At 40.2% G+C, this 17389-nt stretch overlaps 1 protein-coding gene across 3 annotated transcripts in view; it reads left to right on the forward strand.

Moving 5' to 3' along the window:
- Reln (reelin) overlaps window positions 1–17389 on the forward strand; it is a 492143-nt gene that overhangs the window by 382294 nt on the left and 92460 nt on the right. For all 3 annotated transcript variants that reach the window (XM_008830753.2, XM_008830756.2, XM_008830755.3), the window contains exons 29-36: window positions 4851–5008; window positions 7040–7247; window positions 8446–8522; window positions 13799–13957; window positions 14151–14339; window positions 14844–15117; window positions 16490–16630; window positions 16736–16913. In XM_008830753.2, coding sequence (XP_008828975.1) covers window positions 4851–5008; window positions 7040–7247; window positions 8446–8522; window positions 13799–13957; window positions 14151–14339; window positions 14844–15117; window positions 16490–16630; window positions 16736–16913 — 1384 coding nt within the window. The remainder of the gene's footprint in view (window positions 1–4850; window positions 5009–7039; window positions 7248–8445; window positions 8523–13798; window positions 13958–14150; window positions 14340–14843; window positions 15118–16489; window positions 16631–16735; window positions 16914–17389) is intronic.

Below are 17389 nucleotides of genomic sequence, written 5' to 3' on the forward strand. Positions count from 1 at the left end.
ACACACACACACACACACACATTTTTCCAGGCCTGAAATTCTAAAATTAATAGCATTTTTGTATCTGGTAGAGTAGGTAAAAGAGAGTTTATTATTCTTTACTCTATCATTTTGAAGAAACATTCTTCAAGTAGACACTTGTTAATTAAGTTCTGGAGCATAACATTAAGTGTGACTCAGTCAAGGCATCTGGCTTCTGAATCAAATTGACATGAGGAGCTGTTCACATTGCTTCTTGATGTTATAGTATATAGCTGGGGTACTCACTGGGGTCATTCAACAACATTCCCATTTTCTTTCTTTCCTGGAATATGGTAGGCTTATGCCTGCATTCATTGAGATTTGACATGGCCTAATGAAATGTGAATGGACATGAAGCACTTGGCTTTCGGTGCCCTTGTGCATTTTGACATGCTCCACGCTTATGAAGGCATTCAGTGAAATGAAGCATTCACCACACCCGGCCCCTGAGTGCCTACAATAAGCAGATCCCTTGTCAGCCTACCCTGGAAATATAAAATAAGCAAGAAATAAACTTCTATTGGAATCTATTACGACTGGGAGTTGTTTGCTGCCATGGCATAACTATCTCATCCTGACTGGGAACAGTGGTAATAAAAATGATATATTCGTAAAGTTACTAGAGACCATTGCTTCTGTAACATTTTCACCTAATTGATCACCAGACTTACTGAGCATTATCTAGCTCCATGAGCTGGTTGCATTCTTCACCTCCATCACTACTTAAATGTTCAGACCTCAGAAAAGTACACCACAGATGTTGGTAGGTAAATATCTGGGATGCTTGTTTGATCAAAGCTGTAAAGTTTCTGTGTGAGTCTGATAAGCCTCAAAGCATAATCTTTACCTTTCCTTTTTCCTTTCCCCTTTCCTTTCCTTCTCCTTCTCCTCCTCCTCCCCTTCTTACTCCTCCTCCTCTCCCTTCCCCTCCCCCCTCCTTTTTTCCCCATCTCCCCTGCCCTCCCCCCTCCAAAAAAGAAAGCATAATCTTTAAATACCAGCTATTTCAAAAGTAGCTATTAAGGTATTTCAATCAGTGGATCCAAATCACCTTACATGTAAGTTCTTTGTCCGTTTTCTTTGTAGTTTAGAGGAGGGGGACAAGGAGAAATGGGAAGTATGTATCAGTCACCCACTCAGCCTGTAGGAAGCCTGAAAGCCACCAAAAGGCTTGTTACTCAGTCTCCTTCCTCCAAGAGCAGTGTCTAGGACAAGAAATTCCCTGTCTAGGTGTTTTCATTGGAAGTGATTCAATTCCCCAGCTCCTTGTTCTCAGCTCCTGATTCTGCCCTGTAGACCTCACTCTGAGGCACCATTCCTTCTCTGTGAGAGCCTCTCTGTGTGTGCCCTCTGTGATAGACATTTCATCTTGCGGCCTTCCCACATGAAGCTGGCTGTGGCACTGCAGCCCTGTGTTCACCTCCACCACTCCCTCCTTTCATGACTTCTAAAACCATGGCCCTGACACAGCCCTTCTAAATATGTAGATTTAGCTAAAGCGCATCAAGTGGAACATCATTGCTGCAATGACTAGAGCATCAGGGTGATGGAAGACATCGTTGTGACAGCAGACATTACCATCAGGAGTCAAGGAACATAGGTCTGACATGGTCTCCCAAAGCCCAGTAAGGTGTAGCTGAGTCTATAAAGTACAGTTTTTTAATAATGGATAGAGTATTGCCCATTGATATAATCACATATGAAAAGTTACAAATGGTTTGTCAGTATCTCACGGTTCCCAATATCTGAATATTTTCTTGGACTTCAGCTTTTGGAAAGAAATCCTCTCATTGGAATCTAGCCTCCTGCTCAATTTGGATTCTATCCAGGTTACTAATAGATGAAATGTGCAAACAGCCCTCTGCTAAAGGGTAGTAAATGTTTGTGCTTTATCACAAGTAAACGAGTGCTGTTGTTTGTTCTGCAGTATGTTAAGCTCAGAAAGCTCCAAATGCAGTATTAAAACCTGAGACTTCCAAGTCTTAAAACTTGGGGCTATTTTGCCCCAAGGAGGCAGCATAGCTCCTTCAGAAACAATTCTTAAGATGATTTTCTCAAAGGAATAGTTTGTGCTCATATGAACCCACCTGGTTCTTCCCTACAGAGGAGAGATACTGGCAGTGGTAAATGTGTATGGATGTATTTGTCTCTCTTGACTCTCAGAGGCACCCTTATCCAGACACATGAAATAATTCACTGCAAACGCTACATATCCCGCACACTACAAATGTAGGATCTAGGCATTCTTTTTAGCTGAACTTTGACTTCCTTCCTTCCTCCTTTAGATGGTCTCTATTACTAGTTCTTTATTATCATTATTTTTACAACACATTTATTTAAGGTAATATTTCTGTGGGTCAAATAATTGTTGTGTTTCAGGTTTACCAACTTCATAGACATACTTTGAGGGTAGGTACATGAGCAGAATTTAACTACATGATTTCTTCTTTTGTGTCTCTTTCATTTCCTTCCCAAATAACCTTTTAGATATGGTTCAAGGTAGAATATCTTACTCATATTTAAGCTTTTATTCTATATTTTTTCAATGTATATTTTTATTGAATTTCTGTGCATGTCATACAAAACATCTTAATCATCTTTATACCCCTGTCTTCCATCCACACACCCCTAACCACTCCACCAGATTTCATGCATTCTGTCATATATGTTAAGGCCTATCAAGTCAAGTTAGTGTACCCAGACATCCCTCAGTGCAAGTTCATCCACTGGGGTCTAGTCAGCCTATCTAGAGTCTCTCCCTTAAAAAAGATCAACTCTCTTTCACCCAGTAGTAATTACCTGCCAGTAGTTCTTCAGCTAAGATTGGGCCCTGCTGTGCATTTCCCTAGTTCTATGCTGGGCTTTTGTATGATTAAGTTTGCATGAGTCTTGTGCATGCTGATACCACTGTTATAAGTTCATATGAGTAAGGTCCCAAGAGCCTGTAAGACTCTGTTTCCTTATGGTCATGCACGTCCTCCCCTGGCTCTTACAATCTTTCTGCTCTCTCTTCCACAATGGTCCCTGAGTCCTAGGTGGGTGAAATTTAATATAGGATTCCTGTTCAGGAACCCACACTCTGCAGACTATTATTATCTACACTTTGGCTAGTTGTGATCTTTTGTGTTCCTCACCCTCTGTTGCATGAGGAAGCTTCACTGATGAACATTAAGAGATGCATTAATATTCTCTCTACCTCTTGTTCCACTATGTTCCCTGAGCCTTAGATGTAGCGGTTCCATTGTAGATGTGTCATTTAGGTAGGGTTGGGCATCTCAAAGACACTTGTTCTCTGTGTGTGGCCAGTTGTGGAAGTCTGTAATAGTTTCTATCTGTTGCAAAAGAAGGTTCTTTTATGAGTGGTGACTGGCATACTTGTCTGTAAATATAAGGATCCATATTTAGCATACAGTAAGAAATTATGTTTGTCTTATGGTTTTCTCTAAGATCTATGACCTCTCCAGCTATATGTTTTTGGCTATGTCTACACTGTCACATGAGTTCCCTCCCATTGAGCTTTAAGTCGAATTAGGTAGCTATTGATTACCCCCAAGATGAAAATGCCATTACTGTGCCAATATACTTTGCTGTGCCAGTCATTGTTGTGCTTATTAGGCTTTAGAAGTTGAGTTGGACCTTCAATTGATGTTCTCCCTTAGCAGCTTGCATAGTGTCCTCCAAAATTATGAGAGTTAGTCTTCATGGAGGAGGCTTCCACATCAGTTCCAACTCCATTGCTCCAAGTCCTGTGTCCAAAGTATTCCCTGACTTCAGGAGTAGGGTCTTACCTTCAAGTTCTGGGAAATAACCAAGGGCTATGGCAATAGTCTTTGTAATTTTTGGAGTCTCTTGTACTACCCTGACCAACAACTCAAAGTGAGGTTTCTCCTATCTGACTCTTCAGGAAAAATCTGGTACCTCATGGTTTAGATCTAGTACTCTTTTAATTCTTTACTGACTCTTCTTAGTCCAGCAACTTTGAAAGTAACTAAAATACTTGCATCCAACTCTAACATTGTGTCCCTGAAAAGAGATCAGAGGCAGGCATCGGGAGCTAAATGTGACTTGGATAAATGCAAACAAAGTATATGGCAGTAAAACCTTGATCGGTTAGATATATACCTTCCAACTAAAGGCAGTAGAGTCAATTGATTCTTTTTTGTTTGTTGGCAGTCAGCTGTGCTGATAGGCAGCCTATCTGTTTACTAAGAAATCAGAGAATGAGCATCTTAGAGATTAGAGATGAGGAGACAAGAGGAGTGGTCACAGTGGCGATAGAGTTGTCTGTGTAAACTGAACTCTTCCCTTCTCTTGTTGGTGGCAAATAGCCAGAGTCCCCCAGCATGTTCCAAGAAAGAACATTCTACTTGATGACTTAAAATATTAGAATAAAAATTATCAAAGTACATAATATACATATATGAAATTGTCCCAAATAGCCTCTTCTAAAATTATCCACAAAATTGGTGTGATGAAAGGGTGAGAAACTGACTAAGAGAAGAATCTTCCCTGGTTTCTACTTGTTACTAAAAAAGCATGAGTTGAAAATATATGCAAACAAAAACCTATGAAAGTCTTCTGTAAAAATAAAAATAAAAACTCAAGCCCTCTGTACCTGATCCCCTCCTGGTGTTAAAATGTTTATGCCAAAGAATAAATCAAGAAGTTTTGAGAAAGATCTGAGATAGACATCTTACATAGGCTAAGTGTACAATCAAATGGACATGACACCCAGATAAATACCATATTTCTGAGGTTTTCTGAACTTGTCTGCATTCCTTTGTTTGGCCAAGATGTGGTTATAAGAAGAGATGTCTTTTTCCCAACAGCAAGACCAGATTCCGGTGGATCCAGGAGAGCAACTCTCAGAAGAATGTGCCTCCATTTGGTTTAGATGGGGTGTACATATCTGAACCTTGCCCCAGTTACTGTGGTGGCCACGGAGACTGCATCTCAGGCGTGTGTTTCTGTGACCTAGGGTACACCGGTAAGGCCAAAAACATGTCTCTGATGGTTTGCTTGTAAATGTTCATTCCTACAAAGAAACAGGTTCTGGGTTTATCATTCTTTGTATCTAAGAATCATAGAAATTTGCAATCCAGGTACTTGAGCTTCTCAGATATTCTATAGTTTCAAACTACCTAAAGAAAACATGATAATGCAAGTTTCACCCCCTGAAGAAGATGGTCTTTAATAGTAATCATAATGAACATTACTTGAGGCCCTACTGCATGCCAGACATTATAGTAAATATTTTTTGTTTTATCTCCTTTGATCCTAACAATAACCCTGTGCAGTAGTACTGTAGACCCTGTTGACATTTGAGGAAGCTGAGGTAGACAGTGGTTTTAGTGGTTCTTCTTGGGTCACGTGGCCAGCAGTTGCTAGAGATGGCTCTACACTCAAGTCACTCTCTGAAATCCAAAGCAAGCTCATAACCACTTGAGCACAGGATTTCCATGAGCTAATTAAGATGCTTTTAAAAATATATATAAGAAATGTAATTTTATACATTGTAAGTAAAAATTCAACATAAAATGCTAAATCCAAGACTGTCAAAAGAGAGCTTTACAAAAGAAGTGTTTTCTAACCACACTCACCTTTGAGCGTTGCCATAGCAAAAAGGAAAAGAGTGCTAAGATAAAAGGGTGAAACTGGAGAAAATAGCTTAAACTACAAAATCTTTTTCTAAAGTTTTCCTGGCAGCAGCTTCAAAAGGCTCCCTCCCAGCTTGTCGGTGCTCAGACCTTCATCTGGCAAACAATCAAAGATAGATGCACTCACTGTTACCAGCCTTCTGTAGAGAGGATGGTCACTTATAGTTTCAAAGACAGTATTTTGTGATTCTAGATTGACTTCCCCTATGAACCTCCTAAAAGAAGGACAATAAATGAATAGTTTATTGTGAACAAAATCCTCAGTTTATATAAATCCTCTAGGTAGTAACAGCTAAGGAAACTCAACATTCCCAATGTCTCTTTTCATTTAAAAAAAAATAAATAAGGGCTGGAGAGATGACTCAGCTGCTAAGTGCACATTGTGCTTGAACAGGATCTGAGTTTGAGTCTCAGCACCCACATCAGGTGGCTCACAACTGCTGTAACTCCAGCTCCAGGAGAATCTGATACTTTTGACCTCGAGGGCACCTGTACTAACATGCGCATACCCACACATAGACACGCACACACACACACACACACACACACACACACACACACACACACACACAATTTAACAAAAATATTTTTTAAGAAAATTGAAAGGCCAAAAGGGAAAATTTTGTGGGATTTTTTGCTTGTTTTTGAGAAAAGCTTTTGTGTGTCTTCAACTGGCTTTGAACTCACTGTGTAGCCAAAGGGACTTGCGTATCCCCAACCAACTTTGAATTTACTGTGCAGCCAAAGATGGCCTTGAACTGCCTCTGTCTCCCAACTGCTGGGATTTCAAGCATACATCATCAAGCATGACAACAGGCTTTTTAAAATTTTATGATTTTGATTTTATGTGTACAAATGTATTGCCTGCATGTATGTACATGACCTATGTTATACAATGCCCATGGAGGTCAGAAGAGGGCATCAGGTTCCCCTGGAACTGGAGTTTTAGATGGTTGTTAGCTGCCATGTAAATGCTGGGAATCAAACCTGGGTCCTCTGCAAGAGCAGCCAGTGCTCTTAACTACTGAGCATTCTCTCCAGCCCCACAACAACATTTCTTTTATGACAGTAATAATGACTGTTGTTTAGACAGACAATTACAAGGTACAAATTCTTCCTAGGATGAACTGTATCTTTTTTTTTTTTTTGGTCTTGATTTGAGACAGGGTCTCCCTGTAGCCCCAGCTGTCCTGGAACTCACTATGTAGACCATGCTGGCCTTGAACTCACAGAAACCTGCCTTCCTCTGCTTCCTGAGTGCTGGGATTAAAGGCATGCACCACCACACCTGGCCAAACTGTATCTTTTAATGTTTAGTGATTCCAACAATTTTCTCTCCTACGTATTTCTTTTCTCTGAAGCTGCACAAGGAAGCTGTGTGTCAAACATCCCTAATTACAGTGAGATGTTCGATAGGTTTGAGGGGAAGCTCAGCCCTCTGTGGTATAAGATAACAGGTGGTCAGGTTGGAACTGGCTGCGGAACACTTAATGATGGCAAGTCCCTCTACTTCAATGGCCTTGGGAAAAGAGAAGCCAGGACTGTCCCTCTGGACACCAGGAATATCAGGCAAGTTGTTGATTGGTACCTTTCTCCATGAACATAGTACACTATTCTGTGGTCTAACTTAAAACATTGTTATGTTATTAGAGTTTATTATATAACAGTTCTATCTATAAATTTTGATATGTAAACCTGAAGCTTACCTTGAGCTATATAATACTATGGGTGGTTAATACAAAAATCACATTACCATTCATTAATGAACATACACATAAGCCAAGGCCTTTGTGTCTGATGTATATTCACCTTGGTTTTCTGAAGTTCTATGCTATCATGCAAAGACTTGATACTCAATGTAAAATGATGAAACAAATACATTTCTAACTTTAAATTTTATACCTGAAAGTGATTCATCCTTTTATATATCTATCTGTGGTTACTTCCTGAAAACTGCTCTAGAAAATTTAAATGTGTACCCTTACACCTACTGGTAAAACCAAGAACTATTGAATGAAATGTTAGCACACTTAAAAAACTGTGCTTTTTATATCAATTATGTGAGAATTAGAAGTATATCTATCTGTGGTTACTTCCTGAAAACTGCTCTAGAAAATTTAAATGTGTACCCTTACACCTACTGGTAAAACCAAGAACTATTGAATGAAATGTTAGCACACTTAAAAAACTGTGCTTTTTATATCAATTATGTGAGAATTAGAAGGAAGAAAATGGAAAAAATGGGCATGGTCCTCACTAAAATATGGGTTGCCTTTCACATTTTTTCTGCTACCAGTCTTTCTCACCTCCCTTCAGCATCTCAGTGCCTGTCCAGCAGGGTCTCTGGTTACCATGGACAGAGGTATCACTGAGCTCACAGTGAGTGAGAATCAGCTGTGAAAAACTTAGCCAGCTGAGTCTAAATCAGTGATAGACAGGTAGTTATCTGGTCTTATAGAGTGTCAACTTCTTAGTGACCAATTTTTTCTCATCTTAAGTTTCGTCAAGTGTCACAATGAAGTGGGGTTATATTTTCTTTATGTCATTGTACAGAATGAAATTGATTTCATATCATGTTTTTAAAAAATTTATGTAATTAACTTACTATGATAGTTTCTGCATATCATTTGTCCCTCTGATTTTAAAAGTGGTACTTGAGAATTATGGGAGTTTTTCATTCTATATCAAAAGACAAATGGTTAAGGTGCTTCTGAACTCACCCATTTGTAAGCAAACTAAAGTTGTGTGCTTGTTTGTTTTTCCCCAGACTTGTTCAGTTTTATATACAAATTGGAAGCAAAACTTCAGGCATCACATGCATCAAGCCAAGAGCAAGGAATGAGGGTAAGCTGCTATGTTTCCATAGAAGTTATCATTTCTATTGAATAATTATCCCATATCCCTCCCAAAGTTTGGTCTGGAGTTTGCAAACTAATATTTTAATTACCCTGAACCAGCCCTGTCTTCCCTTCTGCTGCATAGAAATGGTCACTGTCTGGATCCATGATCCCAGCAATTTCTCCTCTGGATCCTTAAGTCTGAAAAACACCACAAGTGCTCCAAGTCTAGGCAAAATCAAAGGACATTTTTAGTAAACTCTGTTTCTTCCTAACTCTCAAATAGGCACAGGTTCAAGCACTTTCCCAGTGTTAATGTTTCCTTCTCCACAGTGTTTGTCATAGATATTAGTATCATAACTAACAGATGGTAGAAAGTAAGGCACAGAGAGGTCACAGCCATGCAGGTGGGAAGCAGATAAGCAAGGATTTGAACCACTCATACCAGCTGCAGAATATATGCCTTTGACAGCATACTATACTCCCTCTTCTTGATCTGAACTATGCCCTCACTAGACCTCACCATTCCTGCTTCAAATGACCTAGTTCTGAAAGAAATACAACTGCTTTAAAATATGAGTGTCCTCCAACAGCTCTGTAGATAAGTTGGGATTCCTTCAGAAACCCTGAATATGACTTGGTTTCTTCTCACAAAACCTACCAGCCTCTCTGATAGGTGCAAACTTTGATCTTAAATGCAACATAGTCTTACAACTTTATGATCTGAGTTCATTATGTCAGCTTATGACTGTATATAAAGTACTGACCTAAATGGTACCTACTAGTCAGTAAAAATACTAAGAGCTCTGTCTAATATGCATTTCCCTGCTTACATCATAACCAACCAAAGGCTTTAATACTATCCCATGAATACTTTACTACTTTAGTAATTCTTCAAGAAAGCAGTCTAGAAATCTTCAAGAGCCATTTTACATTCCTTAATCTCTTCTACACATATTTATCAATCTGTTCCAAGCCAGATACTGTTGTACATACTGCATATTCAATGTCACTAGAAATGCATTAGTTACAATGAGCTAAGTTATGCTGCAATAACAAATAAACCTTTAAAACAAGATCAAAACAAAAATGTTTTCTCCCTTATGCTACATTTTCTTCATGGTCATCTGAGGTCCTCATTCCAGCACTCGAGATGATAGAGTATCTGCTAGGTAGAATCTGGGTATGTGGCAGGGAAAGAGAAAAACACAAGCCAACCATGTATCAGATAGGAAACAACCAGGGTAGCACCAATGACTGCTCTAAAGGAACTTAGACTCTAGTAAGAGTCGAGTAGTAGACAATAAAGAAATAAGCAAGAAAAGTTTAGATTGTAAGAGGAAGGCAAAAACAAATAAGCTGTTGAGATGGAAAGTTAACATACAGGGAGGTGCTGATTTAACTGGTCTGGCTAACCAACTAATCAAGCAAATGATAGTTAATAAATTAAATCTAAAGAAGATATGCCTACGTGACTCTTGAGACAATTCCAGATAGGTTCCCCTATCTGTATATAAGCTTGAAAAGACCCCATAGAAGCATATGCTTATCATAGCTATGAGGCTCTGCTCTATACTTGTTACAAATGCTGTTGTCTGCACTGAGGGGCAAGTTCCCCTTAGTATTCTTATGAGAACAAGCAACTTGTTCTCAGTTAGTCTGGAACCATTTTCTTAAACTCTGTATTGGCCATGTAATTCATTTCCCTCAGGCACTTCTCAGCCTTCTCTTGAAGACTGGTGTTAACATGTAAATCTTCCTAAATCCTTGAACAAATCTCTCCCAATGATGAAAGTGAAGATTCTTACTTACTCAAGCTGAAGCATCAATTTACATATTTGGAATTAAAGTCAAAATTAGGCTGTCTTCAATAAGACTAGGCAGAATGCAGATGGAGTTGTAGTTTAAAAAGAGAAATGTCTTACATGCTTTAAACATTCAGTAGATGAGCTAAAATGGCTTGGTTTATTTAAAAGTACAATGTGTTAGATGACACAGCTAATGAGGCTTAGCAACTGGCATAAACTATGGATATTCTGCTTCCGTTTCTGACATTCTTCCTCTCTCATCCTTATCTGGGAGGCCCTCCCTTGACATGCTTCGGAATGCTTCAGAATTGAGGCTTCATCTCTATGGACCTTGTTACTGCCTGTAGGTAGACATGACACTCTTGTAAAAGCTAATGAAGAGAAAGGGAGCAAGCACTCAGCAAATGGAAGATGTACCTCCTGAGCCGCGAGCTCTATTTTGATGTATACCTGAAATCTGTGGGGATTTGCATTTGTTAAAATGTAAATTCTAATTTAGTGGGACTGGGATGGTAGGCTACATAACAAATTATTATGAAACCAAGGAGCTTAAAGCAACAAATGTGTTATGTTATGATATGATTTCTGCCTGTCCAGAAGCCAGGAATAGGAACTGCTTAACTGAAAGGCTCTGGGTCAGGAATTCACATATGGCTGCAGTCAAGACAAAGGACAGGCAGGGTGCAGTGGTCAGAGACTCTTGGGGCTGGATGGTCTATTTCTGAGATGGTCTATTTGGTTGACTATTGGCCAAAGGCTTCAGTCCTTCTCTGGCTTTAGCCGGATTCTCACCTCACAGACCTATCCATAGGCTGCTCAAATATTTGACAGTGTGTATATCAGCTTCTCTAAAACAAGAGATCCAAGAGAACAACAAGGAACCTTTCTTTTTTCTTTATTGTACTGCTAAGAGGGACTTACACACTGTTTATTAAGCTCTCCATCACTAAGCAGCACCCAGGCACAACTGTAATGCCCCTAATGGCCTGGTTTCAAAGGCCACCTTGGCTCCCACCATATTCTGCTTACTAGAAGCAAGTTTCCAAGTCTATATGAACTCAGAGGGAGAAGATTTAAGCTCCACTTTTTTTTCAAATAGGAGTTATTAATGAATTTGTGGACATACTTTTCAAACCATCCCAGATAGAACCTGTTTCAAAATGATGTATGGTCTTGGATCATAATTCAAGTAGAAAACACTACTAGAAAGAATCAGTAAGATTTTATTTTCAAGTCAGGCATGGTGGTACATGCCTTTAATCCTAGCACTCAGGAGGCAGAGACAAGTGGGTCTCTGCCCACTTGAGATTGAGGCCAACCTTGTCTACATGGCAAGTTCCAGGCTAGCTGGGACTACAGGGAGCCCCTTTCTCAAAAAGACCAAAAAAGAGATTTTGTTTCATTTCTAATGCTTTAATCTATCTTCTAAATAGTTCACCCCCCAGTTAACTCCACCTGTCATCTCCTCCCTCCCTTTCTCTTGCCTCACTTTCTTGTCTAAATTAATAGCTGCAAAAATAAATGAAATTTGAGTGTCTACACTCTCATCTATCCAACATTACACTAAAAAGTACCAGGACATATTCAAGAACAGGACATAGTCCAGTAAACATGAAGAGTTAGAGACTAGTGCCTTTGCCACATCATCCTCAGCTTGACTAAAATGAAGTCTGGAAACAACACAGATTCCCCGTTCTTCATGAAGTTTGATGTGACTCACCTTTCCTGACATGCAGGTCTCACCTCAGTTAACCAAAGCTCTAACTCCCTGCACCTGTCCACAGCACAGTCTCCCCAAAGAGGTTCTGTCCTTTGGGCATTGTTGACACTCTCATTCAATCCAGTGAATTCCTCTACAGTAAATGTGTTAGACTTCATCATTTAAGGTTTCTAATTTTTGGCATGTTTGCCATTGTGGTTCTTGCCATCACCTGTCAGAGTAATCACAATTTCATGTGCTATCAGTTTGCATTAAGCAACTTTCTCTTGGCTCCATATTTTATCATAGTTCTTCAAACTTTTATTTTAATAATCTCTTTGTTATCTAACATGATCCCTTGGATGAGAAATTATAATCAGTCAACAATAGGGATTTTTTTCAGTTTTATGTACCACAAATGATTCATAATTTTCCAAGAGTTAAGACATAATAAGTATAATATATATAACTTTAATACCTGAGCATAATTTGTAAAGATTTATTTTAGTGTTCATTTTGTGAATCTGTGTGTGTGTGTGTTTGTGTGTGTATATGTACTTGAGTGCAAGTACACAGAAGAGGGTATCTCAGCCCTTGGAACTGGAGTTACAAGTGGTTGTGAGCCCCCAGATACAGATGCTGGGAACTGAACTCAGGTCTTCTAGAAGAGCAACAAATGCTCTTAACTGCTGATCCATCTCTCCAGCTCCAAGCATAATTTTCACAAATACTTAAAAAGTAATTTGGTGCCCCCAGCCATAATTATGAATATGAAGTACCAATTTTAGGAACAATTGTGAAATAGGTCATTTAATAGATACCTTCTGCTTCCTACCTCAAATATATACGTGTGTGTGTGTGTGTGTGTGTGTGTGTGTGTGTGTGTGTGCAGCATATATTTTCCTATGACTGGAACTGATTTCTACCTATGCATTCATGTATATTTTATGTGTGTATGTAAGGCTGGATATAAAGTTATTCCCACAATTTTGCTCCTTTGTATTCAACATTACCCTTCCTCTGTGTCCTCTTTAAAAAAGTGTGTGTGTGTGTGTGTGTGTGTGTGTGTGTGTGTATTTCTAGCAGCCGTGGCAGGGGTAGCACATGAGGTCCCTTGTGTTTAAATGTGTAACTCCCTAGCTCTTTCCACCTACTGACAGATGGAGGGTGGACAGATGGGATAAGTTCAGGAAGAGAGTGATATAGAGAAAAGGAATGAGAACTGACACTGGAGTCTTGCTGTTTTACTCTTTAATAATTTGACTTCATTCAGGCTTCATTGACCAACGTCTGACAGAATGTGAAGTGCCAGTTAAAAGGCCTTTCTGCTTAACAGACGTTCAGACTGGGCAGAGCTTACTGCCTAGTGCTCCGGCAGCAAAGAGACCAACTTGATTTTGTGCCAGAGATTAGGATATTTCTTCTGAGTATATAATGAGACTTTGTAATGTTCTGGATAGAATCTAAAATTCATGCACATGATCTGGAGCAGATTTTTGCTCCCCTAACCAGCCCACTCAACCAGTACAAAGTTCAGTGGTCTTTAAAAGAGCTTACATTTTTTTTGTCTCCATTTACTGGGAGTCATTGCATTAGAAACTGTCAGGTAATGAATGAGGCTTCAAGTCCACTAACTCATGCCTTGGAAGTTAGATAGATGTGACCTCGTTCTCTGAGACACAATTTGATGTTGCTGCTGCTTTGCTCTTTAAAGAATGCTGTTCCTTGCCCCCAAGGAAGCTGTCCTAGTCACCGAATTTATATCTTATAACCCAGGGCTTGTTGTTCAGTATTCAAATGACAATGGGATACTTTGGCATTTGCTTCGAGAGCTGGATTTCATGTCATTTCTGGAGCCACAGATCATCTCCATCGACCTGCCTCGGGAGGCCAAGACACCTGCAACAGCTTTCCGCTGGTGGCAGCCACAGCATGGTAAGTCGCTGCCCTCTCCAACTCTTCCTGGAGGCTTTGTTTTTCACACAGCATCCATACCCACCTTGTACTGTGTATGTGTGTTAATTTACTGTCAATTTCCAGACAATTTGATTTAAAATTGTGGTCACAAAGATATTCATATTGCTGTGTAATGAACCTTCTCCAACTGCTGTTGTTCATCTGATTGCAGGGAAACATTCGGCCCAGTGGGCTCTGGATGATGTCCTTATAGGAATGAATGACAGCTCTCAAACTGGATTTCAAGATAAATTTGATGGCTCTATAGACTTACAAGCCAATTGGTATCGAATCCAAGGAGGCCAAGTTGATATTGACTGTCTCTCTATGGATACTGCTCTGATATTCTCTGAAAGCATAGGTATATATTACTACCACATAAAGGGAAGCTATTTGATTAACTACAGGACTAAATTAACTAAAATTCAAAAGGAATTCTCTAATATAAAACTGTGTGCCTAACTTCCTTTGCTGAGAGAGGCTTGGGGAAGAACTTAGTGTCCTTTGGAAGAACTTAGTGACCTGTGTTTACTGGAATGATCTTTCACCAGGCATGATATTGAGTAAGGTGCCTTAAAGGCAGAAAATATCTGTGAGAGGACAGTCCTGTCTTCACAGTTCACAGAATTATGGACATATCAGTCCTTCTTAAAACAGTAAAGGTCTTCGAACTAGCATCTTCCATGTTTCTGAGTCTATGGTAATCATATGAAAACAGTAAATGTGAAAAGTCAATGCAAATAATAGGCCCTAAAGAGAGACATGATTTGTGTTTGCCATCACGCATGTTGATTGCAAACATAAACATCATAAAAGAAGAGAGTATGATTAGATGCAACTGTTAAACTGTTATTGTCTTTGATAGGAAAACCTCGTTATGCTGAGACCTGGGATTTTCATGTGTCAGCATCGACCTTCTTACAGTTTGAAATGAATATGGGCTGCGGCAAGCCCTTCGGCAATGCCCACAGTGTACAGCTCCAGTTTTCTCTGAACAATGGCAAGGACTGGCATCTTGTCACTGAGGAGTGTGTCCCTCCCACCATCGGCTGTCTGCACTACACAGAAAGTTCAATTTACACCTCGGAAAGATTCCAGAATTGGAAGCGGATCACTATCTACCTTCCACTCTCCAGCAAGTGAGAATTGTCATTTGGCCACATGTTAAGTTTCTGACACCCAATTTGAAAATAATTGTGATTCCACTTGGGGATGCTATTACTCTTCATGGTAATTATGCAAGGAATATGCTAGAAAGAAGAAAAGCTCAAGGTGCCTCCGGTTGCTCTTTTCAGATATGACTAGAGAGTTCCAGAACTTTTTTCACAAGACAGAACTTTTCTAGTCTTTGGCGATAGGAAGCCTGCCTACCAGATTTAGTTTTAAAATTATTGTAGGGCCGGGCGCAGTGGCTCATGCCTTTAATCCCAACACTTGGGAGGCAGAGGCAGGCAGATCTTTGTGAGTTCGAGGCCAGCCTGGTCTACATAGTGAGTTCCAGGATATCTGGGGCTATAGGGAGACCTTGTCTCAAAAAGACAAAAAAAAATTATTGTTAAAAATAAGTCTGTACCCATAAGCCAGACTAGGCTGGTAATTATGCACATCCAGCAATGGGAAATAGGAGAGTACTTTTCAGTGGGTTCCTTGGGAAGGAAAGGGCTTATGTTAGCCTACAGGTCATGGACCACCATTGAGGGAAGCCAAAGCAAGAAGTCAAGGCAGGAATTTGAAGCAGAAACCAGCAGAGGAACACTGCCTCTAGCTTGCTTCCCTTGCCTTGCTCAGCTTCCTTTCTTATATGCCTGAGCCCCACCTGCCCAGGGATGGGCTCCCCAGCCCACAGTGGGCCGAACCCTCCTCCACCAATGAACAATCAAGAAAATGCCCCAGAGACACGCCCACAAGCCAAGCTGATGAGGAGGTTTCTCAGTTGTTGTTCCTTCTTCCCAGGTGTGTCAAATTGGCAACCGACACTAACTATGATACAGTCAAACCCAATATATTCCAAACAGCAGACCAAATACCATAGAAATTGAAATATATTGGACTATATAGTATATTCCAAATACTACAGAAACAAGGCTGTATCTCCTCATTCCATTCCTTGACTTTAGAGGAAGCTACCAGAACTTCAAGTTCCCAATTTTTCCTTCCTTATCACCTTTGATTGCTTTCCCAGTGCTGAGTAACACAGGAAAAGCCTGAAAGCAAAAGTTAAAATTCTTCACAAACTTCAATAACGCATATCAAAAGTTCAAGGTCATTTTTTTCATGATATAGATGTTGAGTTTCATATAAGCAAAGGGGTGAACTGTTTGAATAGCGTGATTTCTGCTCTCCTCTTTATGGGTCAAGAGGAAAGAGTAATTACTGCTTAGTATAAAAATAAAGTATCTCAAAGAGGGAACTGAACTCTTAAGGGTGCTTCACAGGAAAAAGGGCAATAAATAGGAATCCTGTGCTTTTCAAAATTGCTTGGCAAACCAATGGTGTGTTTTCTCTGGTTAGTTCTCCCAGGACACGGTTTAGATGGATTCAGGCCAACTACACTGTGGGAGCAGATTCTTGGGCTATTGATAATGTTGTGCTGGCCTCAGGCTGCCCTTGGATGTGCTCAGGACGAGGGATTTGTGATGCTGGACGCTGTGTGTAAGTTAATAAAACTGCCAGTTTCTTTCTTTACAATACTACAGTAAAACTGGCTTGTTGAAGTCATGACAAATGATGCCTTTTCTCCTCTCATTTTCTTGGCAGGTGTGACAGGGGCTTTGGTGGACCCTACTGTGTTCCTGTTGTTCCTCTCCCCTCCATTCTGAAAGATGATTTCAATGGGAACCTACATCCTGACCTTTGGCCTGAAGTGTATGGTGCAGAGAGGGGGAATCTGAATGGTGAAACCATCAAGTCTGGGACGTCTCTCATTTTTAAAGGGGTCAGCTAAGATTCTACTTGTCTGTGCTCCTCCGTCATTCTGTGTCTCATTACCCTGTTTCTTACTCTGTCCCTCACTGCCCTGGCCCTCACTGACAACCCTGGCCCTCAATGTCTTATCTCTCACAGCCCTGGCCCTCACTGCCCTATCTCTCACTGCCCTGGCCCTCACTGTCCTGGCCATCACTGTCCTGGCCCTCACTGCCCTGGCCCTCACAACGCTGGCCTCCACAGTCCTGGCCCTCACTGCCCTGGCCCTCACTGCTCTGCCCCTCACTGCTCTGGCCCTCACTTCTCTTCACGAATGCATTTCTGCATCTCTTCATATGCTGCGTTATTTCTTGCACATTTGCTGACTCCTAGCCCACACCATGTTTCCTTTCATTTAGTACAATTGTTTCTATTGATTATTTGGATGTGACATTTTTCCTCTGCTTTGGAGATCAGATCTTCCGTACATTCATATATATATATATA

This window comes from Nannospalax galili, unplaced genomic scaffold (genome assembly GCF_000622305.1).
Source record: "Nannospalax galili isolate Female #2095 unplaced genomic scaffold, S.galili_v1.0 scaffold312, whole genome shotgun sequence".
Taxonomy (NCBI): domain Eukaryota; kingdom Metazoa; phylum Chordata; class Mammalia; order Rodentia; family Spalacidae; genus Nannospalax; species Nannospalax galili.